Source organism: Leucoraja erinacea, chromosome 24 (assembly GCF_028641065.1).
Source record: "Leucoraja erinacea ecotype New England chromosome 24, Leri_hhj_1, whole genome shotgun sequence".
Taxonomy (NCBI): domain Eukaryota; kingdom Metazoa; phylum Chordata; class Chondrichthyes; order Rajiformes; family Rajidae; genus Leucoraja; species Leucoraja erinaceus.
In genome coordinates, this window is record NC_073400.1 from 28,478,018 (window position 1) to 28,491,537 (window position 13,520).

Consider the following 13,520-nt stretch of genomic DNA (forward strand, 5'->3'; position numbering starts at 1 on the left):
TAGTATTTTCATATTTAATAGGTCTTGAAAATAAAGTGAGGAGTTTATCCGAGTAGACAAAAATGCTGGAGGAACTCAGCGGGTGAGACAGCATCTATGGAGTGAAGGAATAGGCGACGTTTCGGGTCTCGACCCTTCTGGAAACTCAGCGGGTGAGGCTGCATCTATGGAGCGAAGGAATAGGTGACGTTTCGGGTCGAGACCCTTCCGGGTCTCGACCCGAAACGTCACCTATTCCTTCGCTCCATAGATGCTGCCTCACCCGCTGAGTTTCTCCAGCATTTCTGTCTATCTTCGATTTTCCAGCATCTGCAGCTCCTTCTTAAACAGTTTATCTGAGTAAATCGTTTCTTCTGGTTGAAGGGGGGGTTGAGTTCAACAATTTTAAATCTTGGTGTCAGCGGGAAAATTTGTGCTGCAGAGGGTTGTTGATAGGCTGTCTGGTCTCGGGGGAAATGATTGAGACACGTTATTGCTTTACGCTGCAGCTAGTAAATCTACCGCTGGGTCCTGTCTGTGTGGAGTTTGCATGTTCTCCCTTCAAGTTCTCCCTTCAAGTAACCCACCCGTGGGTTACCTCCGAATGCCCCAGTGGGCGGCGCGACTCTCGTCAGCAGCGGCCTCTGCAGTCTGTCCGCGGTTTATTATTTTTTGTCTGTTTTAATGTAGTTTTGTGTTATTTTTTGTTTGGGTTGTGTGTTTTTTGGGGGGGGGTGGTGGGAGGGGGGGAAACTTTATTTTAATCTCTCCCTGCACTGGAGACCCGACCTTTTTCTTCGGGTTTCCGTTGTCGTTGGTTGGGGCCGCAACGAGGAGCGGCCTCCAACAGGAAGAAGCCGGGGACTCTTGTGCTTATTGCTTCACCGTCGCCGTCGCGGGGCTGGCCGAGTCCGGAGCGTGGGGTGGAGTGCTCCGGGTGGAGCGCTGATCCCAAAGCTGCTGCTGCTGCTGCTGTGATTTTGCTGCGATTGCCGGCTTCATTGACTGAGAGTCGGAGGCTCCAACGAAAGATTCTGTGGACGGTGGCACGGGAGCCCGTGGCTCCCTTTGAGGAAAATCAAGTCGCAATTTTTCATCAGATAAAGCATAACAACGGTTTAATTTGACACCAAATTCACTTTGCGGGGTTGAAGAGCTCCTTATGGCCATTTTCATACTCGGAAATTACCACCCCTATTGAGGCAATGGACATGGCAAAAAAGCTGTGATCTGCGATAGCGCACGCCGGGGGCTCTAAACAGCAAATAGCCTAAGTGTCCCCGATTGTGCGACCTTGCACCACCCGGCGTGGCTTTAATGGCCGCGGGACAATTGCCATCGCCAGCCGGGGGCTTTGACTTTGACTCTGACATCGTGGGGGGGGAGAGTGCAGTGGAGAGATAAGTGTTTTTGGCCTTCCATCACAATGATGTGATGGATGTTTATGTAAATTATGTAACTTTAATTGTTGTGTCTTGGGCCCTATTTAATGTAAAAATAAGGTACATGGCTGCAGAAATTGTTTGCTCGTTTGGACCTCAAGGGGTCGCAAAAAACAGTAATTTTAAAATTATCATAACTTGTATCTTGTAATACCTTTTGCGATCTTGCAGCGACGTTAATGATCTGTGAACATCTGCTGTAGTACAGCCTGGTAAAAATTTTTTTCGGCGCCCCCTGCAAACGGCCAAAATTCATTGACTGACGTAGGGCAGGTTCCCGGCGAAAGGTAGGTTTTGTAACATACCAAAATACAGCGGCGATAAAAAAAAAACGTTGCGACACTTGAGGAAACACCGCGCGCCAATACGTCATCACGCCGCAACTTTTTCGGTGACCTGATAACGTCAGTGATTGATGCCGGCAGTCGGCGAAAAAAATCGGCAAGTGGGACAGCCCCTGTAGATTAATTGGCTTCTGCAAATTGCCCCCAGTGTGAAGGGAGTGGATGAGAAGGTGGGATAACATAGAACTGGTGTGAACGGATGATCGATAGTCAGTGAGGTTCAGTGGTACCAAGGGGCCTGTGTCCATGCTACATCTGTCAATGCAATCAATCTTTCGAGGTGTAATTGACGTCAAAAAATAACCAAAGCAATGCGACAGCAGGCAATTATTCTTCTAAAGTAGCAACACAAATGCAATGTGTAGAAATAGGGTGATGCAGCGGTGGGGCTGCTGCCTTACAGTGCCAGAGCCCTGGGTTCCATCCTGACTATGGGTGCTGTCTGTTTGGAGTTTGCACGTTCTCCCCGTGACTGCGTGGGTTTTCTCCGGGTGCTCTGGTCTCCCACTTTCCGAAGACATCCAGGTTTGTAGGTCTGAAGAAGGGTTTCGGCCCGAAACGTCGCCGATTTCCTTCGCTCCATAGATGCTGCTGCACCCTTCCTGAGGTGACTGAAGAAGGTCCATCTGTCTCCTCAGATCCTGGTGAACTTCTCCCGCTGCACCATCGAGAGCATCCTTACCAACTGCATCACAGTATGGTATGGCAACTGCTCTGTCTCCGACCGGAAGGCATTGCAGAGGGTGGTGAAAATTGCCCAACGCATCACCAGTTCCACGCTCCCCTCCATTGAGTCTGTCCAAAGCAAGCATTGTCTGCGGAGGGCGCTCAGCATCGCCAAGGACTGCTCTCACCCCAACCCTGGACTGTTTACCCTCCTACCATCCGGGAGGCGCTACAGGTCTCTCCGTTGCCGAACCAGCAGGTCGAGGAACAGCTTCTTTCCGGCGGCTGTCACTCTACTCAACAACGTTCCTCGGTGACTGCCAATCACCACCCCCCCCCCCCCGGACACTTATTATTTTTTATTCAAATCGTTTGCTATGTCGCTCTTCAAGGGAGATGCTAAATGCATTTCGTTGTCTCTGTACTGTACACTGACAATAACAATTAAAATTGAATCTGAATCTGAGTTTCTGCAGCAATTTTGTGTGCCTTCGATCTTCCAGCATCTGCAGTTCCTTCTTGAACACAGGTTTGTAGGTCAATTGGCTTCAGTAAAAATCATAGCTTGTCCCTGGTGTGTATGTGTGATAGTGCTGACGTACGGGGTGATCGCTGGTTGACACGGACACGGTGGGCCGAAGGGCCAGTAGTTTCCGTGCTGTGTCTCTGAAGTCTAAAGCAATGGCGGCACTTTGGAGCGGTTTTAGTGTGTTTCGAAGTGGCGTGTGACATCCTGAAATTGTCAAGCGTATGGTGTTGACACGTAATTAAGTTGTGTTTCTCTTTCCTTGTTCTCCAGTGTGCTGGCATGTGGCAGAAAGCTGCTTGGACTGTGGCCATCGTGCCATCGAACCAGTCTCACCACTCCGACCGACTGCAATTTCATTCAACCAGACAGTGTCATCATTCAGGTAGGTTGCACAACACCAACGTCAGACCAGTCACCGCGTCACCGGCGTTTGTCAGCACTTTGCTTCACGATATCTAAAACAAAATCCTCCACGGTTCAACGTGATTTTTATCATTGCCCTTTAGTCCAAACCAGGTGCTTTAGTTCAGTTTATTATTGTCGCCGTGTGGGCCGCGGGGACAGTGAACAACCTTTTTGTTGCGTGCTGACCAGTCAGCGGAAAGACCACAACATGATTCCAATCAAGCCGTCCACAGTGTACAAATACAAGTTAAAGAGAATTACTTTAACACAAGATGAAGTCCAATTAATGATTCAAAGATCTCCAATGAGATAGATGGGTGGTCAGGACCTCTCTAGTTGGTGAGTGCAGGGCTGGCAACGCATGTACACGTTGGGCAGTTGCCCGGGGCCACATGAGCATAGGGGCCCCATGCTAATCTATGTTACACGTTGCATAATACAAGATTGTTAAGGGCTTGGACACACTGGGGGCAGAAAACATGTTCCCGATGCTGGGGGAGTCCAGAACCAGGGGCCCCACAGTTTAAGAATAAGGAGTAAGCCATTTAGAACGGAGACGAGGAAACACTTTGTCCTCAGCAGAGAATGGTGAGTGTGGAATTCTCTGCGTCAGAGGGCGGTGGAGGCCGGTTCTCTGGATGCTTTCAAGAGAGAGCTAGATAGGGCTCTTAAAAATAGCGGAGTCAGGGGATATGGGGTGAAGGTAGGAACGGGGTACTGATGGGGAATGATCAGCCATGGTCACATTGAATGGCGATGCTGGCTCGAAGGGCCAAATGGCTTACTGCTGCACCTATTGCCTATTGTCTACTGTCTATTGTATTGTCGAACATGAAAAAGGAGAAGAACATCGCAAGTGCATGACAGCATATTTGACTCGGCATAAAGAAACTGGGAGTGTAGGCTCCCCAGTGCACTGCTTTGCCCGGGGGCCTATAATGCTGTTAAGACAGCCCTGGGTGAGAGGACGGTTCATTTGTCCGATAACATCAGTCCCTGAATCTGGACTTTTACAGAAATTATGCCCATTTATTCCTTTTTGTTTTGAATCTTTGAATTCATTTTGCTGCATTTACTGCATTCAGGAAGTGGTAACAATCACGATTCAAGCTCGAGATAGTCACCACAAACTGGTTGGACTTGTTACTGAGCAGAGCAGTCAGTGAATCTCAGAACAATGTGTAGGAAGGAACTGCAGATGCTGGATTAAACCGAAGATAGACACACAAAAAGCTGGAGTAACTCAGCGGGACAGGCAGCGTCTCTGGAGAGAAGGAATGGGTGACGTTTTAGGTCGTGACCCTTCTTCAGACTGGTATCGACCCACAACGTCACCCGAATTCCTTCTCTCCAGAGATGCTGCCCGTCCCGCTCAGTTGCTCCTGCGTTTTGTGTCTAAACTCAGTACAATGCACTTTATGACTTTCTTGCTGAAGGATTAGGAGATTTGCGTTTCATTTATGCTTTTGTGCTGTGCCCGAGTCGATGCGCCTCTGAGCAGGTTACGTAACCAATTCACCTTCCGCTGCCTCCGGTGGATCAGTCAGGAGAGTTTGTACGTGCAAGATAACAGTGCAGCCAAGAGACCGGCTAGTCACCAGGTGGATAGACACAAAATGCTGGGGTAACGCAGCCGGGACAGGCAGCATCTCTGGAGAGAAGGACTGGGTGACTTCTCAGGGGTTGAGACCCTTTTTCAGACTGAGCGTCAGGGGAGAGGGAGACACAAATGTCTGGTGCCTTTCCCCACAGTGGAACATTTTGATTCTGTTGTGGGGGGACATTCATGTTGAATTCTATAATGTGTTGTGTCATTTTTCTTTTTCAATTTATTCTATGGATGCACAGAACTTAATTATTTCTTCCATGTAAAGCACTTTGGTTTCAACGCGAGTTGACTTAAACGTGCTATATAAATAAAGTTTACTTACTTACAGAGGTAAGGAAGGGTAAGGTGTGAAAACAATACATCAAAAGGGAGTGTAGCTCATTGTTAGAGGTGAAGGTGACAACAAGGCAAGCAGAGATACATTTTAAACAGACTGGTCGGAAAGCCAGGAAGGGGACTGGATGAACCTACCTGATCTCCAAGTTGAAAAACACTTTAACTCCCCAATCCCACACTGACCTTTCTGTCCTGGGCCGTCTACTCTGTCAGAGTCAGGCCAAGCGCAAATTGGCGGAACAGCGAAACCGGGAATGTGCACGTAGACGTGTCGGGCAGTGTAGCCGGGATGGAGCAAAGGGTGGGCCCGTCGGAGGGTAATCCGGGATAATGCCCCCAGCGTCTTCAAGGTCGGCTGCAGGAGGCACCCCCGGGACACAAAGATGGCCGGGCGAGGAGAGGAGAGGAACATCGGTCCGTGGGAAACTGCCCCAATACATCGAGCGCGCGGGTTCCGACCAGACTTTGAGGTTTGAATAATGGCGCTGAAATTGGCGGCGCCCGCGTGTGTTACATATGAACAAATGGTTGCACTGAGCAGCTGCGTAGGTGACAAATAAACCACCGTTGAACTATTGATAGTAAGTACCCCTTGCACAACTAGTCAGGGTGTCGCAGCGGTAGAGTTGCTGCCTTACAGCGAATACAGCGCCGGAGACCCAGGTTCGATCCCAATTACAGGTTCTCCCGTGACCTGTGTGGGTTCTTTCCAAGATCTTCGGTTTCCTCCCACGTTCCAAAGACGTACAAGTTTGTAGGTTAATTGGCTTGGTATAAATGTAAAATGTATCCCTAGTGTGTGTAGGATAGTGTTAGTGTGCGGGGATCGCTGATCGGTCCAGACCCGTTGGGCCGAAGGGCCTGTTCCCGCCCTGTATCTCTAAACTAAACTAAACTTCTCAGGTGCCTTTGCCAGCACCCCCTCCCTCCACCCCATCCCCAATCCTGCTGAAGGCTTTAGTGTCCATGAAGGGACGGCCTAGTAGTAGAGTTGCTGCCTCACGGCGCCAGAGACCTGGTTCGATCCTGACTACGGGTGCTGCCTGTACGGAGTTTGTACCTTTTCCCCGTGACTGTGTGGGTTTTCTCCGGGTGCCCCAGTTTCCTCCCGCACTCCAAAGACGTACAGGTTTGTAGGTTAATTGGCTTGAATTGTTAATAGGTTAATTGGTAAAATTTGTAAATTATCCCTTGTGCGTAGGATAGTGCTAGTGTAGGGGGCGATCGCTGGTCGGCACGGACAAGGCGGGCCGAAGGGCCTGTTTCCACGCAGTATCTCTAAAGTCAAAAGTCGGCATCTGCTGACTTATCTATTTTGTGTTTTAAATGCTGAAGTGGGGCTTGAAACCGCAGTCTTCTGAGTCAGGGAAAATTTCTATCTCAAAGCCACACAGGCACATGCTTTGGCTTCCCAGCAGAAAGGCCCCACCGTCAATTATACAGAACCTACTCGCGCTGTACGAGAGGTCAAATGTTCAGGCAGGGTGGCTTGGGAATTGTACTCTGTAGGAATGGTCTTGAACTAGAAGCTGAGTGGGGAACAAGTGAATATAACAAATTTCAGAAAGGACATTATTACTTCCATAATCTAATATCTGCAGTATGCCCGTTATAATTACAGTGTTATTCTCGACTTTTGCTCATAAAATATTTTTACGACAAATTTTTCTGGCGTCTAAGAAAAAAAGCTTTTATTATGACGTAAATTCCCTGGAAAGTTAAGCGTGCACTGAAGCTGGTGAATGGACTGACAGAAATGATATGTCTCCTGCCTTCAGTGTGAAGGGAAAGAAGCATATTCCACCAAAGGTAGACACAGAATGCTGGGGTAACTCAGCGGGTGAGGCAGCATCTCAGGAGAGAAGGCATCGGGCAGCTTGTTCCACACACACCCACCACCCTCTGTGAGCGGTTTCCCCCCCACACTCCAAAGGCTCGAAAGTTTGTTGGTTATTCGGCTTCTGTTATTTGCCCCTAGTGTGTACAAGATAAAACTTGTGTATTGGTGATCCCTGGTCCGTGCGGACTCGATGGACCGAAGAGCCTGTTTCCACGCTGTATCTCTAAACTAAACCACTCGAAAGAAGGGTCTCGACCCGAAACGTCGCCCATTCCTTCGCTCCTGAGATGCTGCCTCACCCGCTGAGTTTCTCCAGCATTTTGTGTCTACCTTCGATTTCAGACCAGCATCTGCAGTTCCTTCTCACACATACTCCACCAAAGATGTATTTGTCCATCAGTGGCCCCAAAACTAAACAATGACCATTTTTTTTAAAGATAGGATCCTCCGCAGTGAAGCAGAACAATTCCTGTCTTTGTGATTAATTCAACCTCTGGCAGCAGTGAAGCTTTGGAAATATTTCTGACTTCTCATTGAAGATACTGAAATCCTGTGGGTGGGTAGGTTTTTTTTTGTGCAAACAGCTGTTTTCTGCTTTGGATGAAAGTCAGATTCAAGTGAAAGTGTTAACCACATAATGATCCAATGTTTAAACAAAATAAAAAACAAATTGGTTTTGTGAGTTAGTTTAGTTTATCGTCCAGATGTGTACATTGAAAAGCTTTTGTTGCATACCAACCAGTCAGCGGAAAGACAATATATGATTACGATCAAGCCAGTGTACAGATACAAGATAATGGGAATATCATGAATGACATTTAGTGCAAGATGAAGTCTTGTGAAGTCTGATCAAAGATAGTCCAATGAGGTAGATAGTAGCTCAGGACTGCTCTCTAGTTGTTGGTAGGATGGTTCAGTTGAATGAATGAATGAATGAATGAATACATTTATTATAGACTGGATAGACTCGGCTTGTACTCGCTAGAATTTAGAAGATTGAGGGGGGATCTGATAGAAACTTACAAAATTCTTAAGGCGTTGGGCAGGCTAGATGCAGGAAGATTGTTCCCGATGTTGGGGAAGTCCAGAACAAGGGGTCACAGTTTAAGGATAAGGGGGAAATCTTTTAGGACCGAGATGAGGAAAACATTTTTCACACAGAGAGTGGTAAATCTCTGGAATTCTCTGCCACAGAAGGTAGTTGAGGCCACAGTTCGTTGGCTATATTTAAGAGGGAGTTAGATGTGGCCCTTGTGGCTAAAGGGATCAGGGGGTATGGAGAGAAGGCAGGTACAGAATACTGAGCCATGATCATATTGAATGGCGGTGCAGGCTCGAAGGGCCGAATGGCCTACTCCTGCACCTATTTTCTATGTTTCTATTGTCCAAGTGTGTTCACATACAAGGATTTTGCCTTGGTGCTCCGCTCGCAAGTAACAACACGACATACATTAAGAATAAAACATTATAGTTTAAACATGTGAATGAAATAAAATACCAGAGCTAAAGGAGGCTACAGATTTTTGGCTGTTGAGTAGAGCTACTACTCGTGGATAAAAACAGTTTTTATGTCTGGCTGTGGCGGCTTTGACAGTCCGGAGTCGCCTTCCAGAGGGAAGTGATTCAAAGAGTTTGTGGCCAGGGTGAGAGGGGTCAGTGGTGATCTTACCCGCTCACTTCCTGGCCCTTGCAGTGTACAGTTTGTCAATGGAGGGAAGGTTGCAGCCAATAACCTTCTCTAGCTGATCGGACGATTCGCTGCAGGCTCCGGATTTTTAACCTGACTTCGGACACGTCTGCTAGACAAGCCTGAGAGTAATTCTCCTATTTCCTTTCTATTAGGCAAGCTTTTAACCTTTGTCCACCACTTCATTCTCCTCAGTTCAGGACAGGGTTGTAACTCTTTATGTTCTGGGAGTGTAAACTGACTGCATCGTGGCAGCAAAGGAGGACCTGGCATTGGGGGAATGCTGTGAGGGAGGAGTGGGGAGGCAGTGGGAGGGAGGGGGCGGTCTGCTGTGAGGGGGAGGGGAGGCAGTGGGGGGGGGGGGGGGGAGAACAAAGGATGACCTGGCATGGGATACTTTGTATCATCGTTGACGCCCTTTATGTGGTGACTCTTTGCATACCTTGGGTACGCAAATCAAAGAATTTCACTTGTCACATGTTACAATAAAGTATTCATTCATTCATCATCATTCATTCATTCAGTGTCATGGGAGGTAGAGCCACTGCCTCACAGCATCAGAAACCCAGGTTCGATCCTGACCACAGATGCTGCCTGTGCGGAGTTTGCATGTTCTCCCTGTGTCCGCGTGGTTTTCCTCCGGGTGACCAGGTTTCCTCCCACATCTCAATCACTTGCGAGTTTGTAGGTTAATTGGCCTCTGCAAAAAAGAAAATTACGTCTTGCGTGTAGGGTTTGGATGAGAAAGTAGGATGACATGGAACTAGGGTGATTGATTGTTGGCATGGACTCGATGGGCCAAAGGGCCCGCTCCCATGGTTATAGGATTCTATGACACTTGGTTCTTTGGAATTTGAAATACAGCTGCCTGGATTAGTAAGTGTTTAGTGTCTCTTCTGGACAGATTCTCTTTGTTGCTTCTTCCTATCATGCAACATCCTGACAAAAACATTGTCTTCTATTTATACAGCATCCTTAACATGGCAGAAATTGTAGAGTCATGGAGTCGTACAGCGTGGAAACAGGCCCCTCAGTCCAACTTGCCCACGCGGACCAACATGTCTCATCTACACTAGTCCCACCTGCCTGCGTTTGGCCCATATCCCTCTAACTGTTTCTTAAATGTTGGGATAATCCAAGCCTCAACTACCTCCTCTGGCAGCTCGTTCCGTACACCCACCGCCCTTTGGTGAGAAAATGTTACCTCTCGGATCCCTATTAAATATTTTCCCATTCACCTTAAACCTATGTCCTCCGGTTCCTGATTCCCCTACTCTGAGCATGAGACTCTGTGTGACCACCTGATCTATTCCCCTCATGATTTTATACACCTCTATAAGATCACCACTCATCCCCCTACACGCCAAGGAATAGAGTCCCAGCCTACTCAAACTCTACCTATAGCTCAGACACTCGAGTCGTGGCAACATCCTTGTAAATCGTCTCTGTTCCCCCTTTCCAACTTGACAGCATCTTTCCTGCAACATGGTGCCCAGAACTGAACACGACACTCTGAATGCGGCCTCGCCAACATCTTGTATAACTATCCCATGGTCCTTCGGAATAAGCTTGTCAATCAAAAACTAACACCAAGAGATATTGGGGCAAGTGACTAAAAGCTTAACCAAGGGTGCATTAAGAGTTGGATCTTGTAGAAGTGGTTTTACAAATTAATTTAAATCTTAACGGTTGAAGGCATAGACAGAGGCAATAAAGCGATCAAATGCATTCATACTCAAGAGGACAATTGGAGGACCTCCAATAACTTTTAGTTTAGAGATACAACGCAGAAACAGGCTCTTCGGCCCATCGAATCTGCACCCACCTGCGATCCCTGCACGCTAACACTATCCTACACACTCTAGGGACTATTTACATTTATGCCAAGCCAGTTAATCTACAAACCAGTACCTCTTTAGAGTGTGAGAGGAAACTGGAGGTCTCGGAGAAAACCCACACAGGTCATGGGGAGAAGGTACAAACTCCGTACTAACAGCACCCGTAGTCGGGATCGAACCCGTGGTATATACGCCACCGAGCCGCCCCACTATTGAAGATTAAACGGCTGGAGAAAATTGCAGAGATAAAGAGGTTAAATGCACGTAGGAGTAACTGAACAGGAAGCTGGCGGAGGTTGATAAGCGTGACTGGTGGGCCGATGGGTTTCGAGAATTGTCAAGTTGACAAGCACTTTGCCTGAGCTCGTTGATGAAAAGTAATAGGAGGACCTCTTTTTGGAAGTAACTGTTTGTCTTCATTGTCTTATCATATATCTAATCTAAAGCTACGATCAGATTATTTTTTTCACACGTTCGAAATTATAGCAGAGGGGGAATTTGGTATTTAATGAAACAGCAGCAATTGACGGAAATATTAATTTGATGAGAATAAATAGATGTGTCCTGGAAATCTGAAATTTCCAAGAAATATTCTGGTCGGGTAGCATCTGTGGAGAGAATAAAATGTTTAAATACTGAATAGTCGGCGACACGGTGGCGCAGCGGCAGAGTTGCTGCCTTACCAGGGTTCGGTCCTGGTTACGGGTGCTGTCTGTACGGAGTTTGCACGTTCTCCTCGCAACTTGCGTGGGTTTTCTCCGAGATCTTCCGTTTCCTCCCACACTCCAAAGACGTACAGGCTTGTAGGTTAATTGGCTGGTATAGTGTGCGTAGGGTAGTGTTAATGTGCGGGGATCGCTGGTCGGCGCGGACTCGGTGGGCCGAAGGTTCTGTTTCTGCACTGTATCTCTAAACTAAACTGAATTAAATACTGTATGCAATTGAACAGTGGATATTTTTTACATGGGAACATAGGAAGAACGCTCATTTATAAAGCACTTCTCACAACCGTGGTGCAGTTGGTCAGTCGCTGCCGCCCGCTCACAGACAGGGACCCAGGTTCAATCCTGACCTCTGGAGCTGATTGGGTGCAGTTTGCATGTTTCCCTGTGACCTCGCAGCTTTTCTATGGGTGCTCTGATTGTTATCCCCTCCCTGACTTTGCAAAGGAGCAGACGAGCTTTACCAGAATAGTGCTTGGATTGGAGGGTATGTTAACTATAGGGAAAGGTTGGATTGTTTTTCTCTGGACCATTGGAGGTTAAGGGGAGACTTGATGGAAGTATATCAAATATTGTGAGGCATAGATAGGGTGGACAGTCAGAACCTTTCTCCCCAGCGTGGAAATGTCCAACACTAGAGGGTGTGAGGGGAAAAGTTTAATAGCGATGCGAGGGGTACGCTGTTTACACAGAGAGTGGTGGGAGCCTGGAAAGTATTGTGTTGAGGGAGGCAGATATGATAGTGGGTAGACAGTTGAATCCTTTCTCCCAGGGTGGAAGTGTCATTTGTTAATGCAAGTGGCTGACACGGGGAGAACGTACAAACTCCATACAGACAGCACCCCGTAGCAGGATCGAACCTGTGCCTCTGGCGCTGTGAGGCAGCAACTCTACCGCTGCACCACCGTAATTGAAGGTCAGTAAATTGTACCTTGTTTGCAGGGAGTGGATGAGGAAGTGGAGTAACATAGAACTAGTGTGAACGGGTGATTGATGGTTTTGCTTGGGCCCAACGGTCGGTTTCCATGCTAGATCTCTGAACTAAGCTAAACGTCAGAGCATTTTTGTGTCTATTTTTTAAGGGGCTAGCAGCGTGCAACTTGGCTTCCCTCTTTGTCATTTTGCAGCAGTGCCTACAAAGAGCTCTGGCACATCCCTTTATTGAATGTAATCGCCAGCAAACAGTTACAGTAAGTGAAACTTGAGACAGAGCAGTTCTTGCATGCATTCAGCTTAAACTTCACGATGGCTCCGAATCAAATCAACTGAGACCTGGCACCAGACCCCACGCACACTCTCTCCACCCCAGGGTATGATGTGTGTGCCAATCTATTAAGGGGAAAGGAAAATAAGGGCATGATGGTGGTTGGGGGAGGGTGGGGAGTATGAAAGTTGAATCTTTTAAACCTCTTGCAGGGGCAAAATCTACTTTAAGCTTCGAGGAAACCAAAGGATTATGCAAGATTTGTTGAGAAAACATTTGTGAATTGGAGTGTACATTTCCCATATGGGTCTGATAAAGCAGTCTGCTCGCAGTGACGATTCCTGGGCTGCTGGCTCAGTCTCTCTCTGCATTGTGTGCTGGCTGACGTGGCACTCGGTCCACAAGGAAGATCAGCTACATCCTTTTAGGAAAGAAAGTTTAGCTTAGAGATACAGCGTGGAAGCAGGGCCCTTCGGCCCACCAAGCCCGAACCGACCAGCGCTCCACGCTCCCTAGCATTGTCCCACGCACAGTAATGCCCCTGTCCCACTTGGGAAACCTGAAAGGAAACCTCTGGAGACTTTGCACCCCACCCAAGGTTTCCTTGTGGTTCCCGGAGGTTTTTGTCAGTCTCCCTACCTGCTTCCACTACCTGCAACCACCTGCAACCTCCGGGAACCGCACGTCTATACATATAAGATTGTTAAGGGCTTGGACACGCTAGAGGCAGGAAACATGTTCCCGATGTTGGGGGAGTCCAGAACCAGTGGCCCCACAGTTTAAGAATAAGGAGTAAGCCATTTAGAACGGAGTCGAGGAAACACTTTTTCTCACAGAGAGTGGTGAGTGTGGAATTCTCTGCCTCAGAGGGCGGTGGAGGCAGGGTCTCTGGATGCTTTCAAGAGAGAGCTAGATAGGG

General features: G+C 47.8%; 1 protein-coding gene across 1 annotated transcript in view; it reads left to right on the forward strand.

The window, feature by feature from the left end:
* The window catches only part of pik3c2b (phosphatidylinositol-4-phosphate 3-kinase, catalytic subunit type 2 beta), a 118,825-nt gene that overhangs the window by 56,764 nt on the left and 48,541 nt on the right, over window positions 1-13,520 (forward strand). Inside the window, exon 13 of the mRNA XM_055654903.1 lies at window positions 3,231-3,342. Coding sequence (XP_055510878.1) covers window positions 3,231-3,342 — 112 coding nt within the window. The remainder of the gene's footprint in view (window positions 1-3,230; window positions 3,343-13,520) is intronic.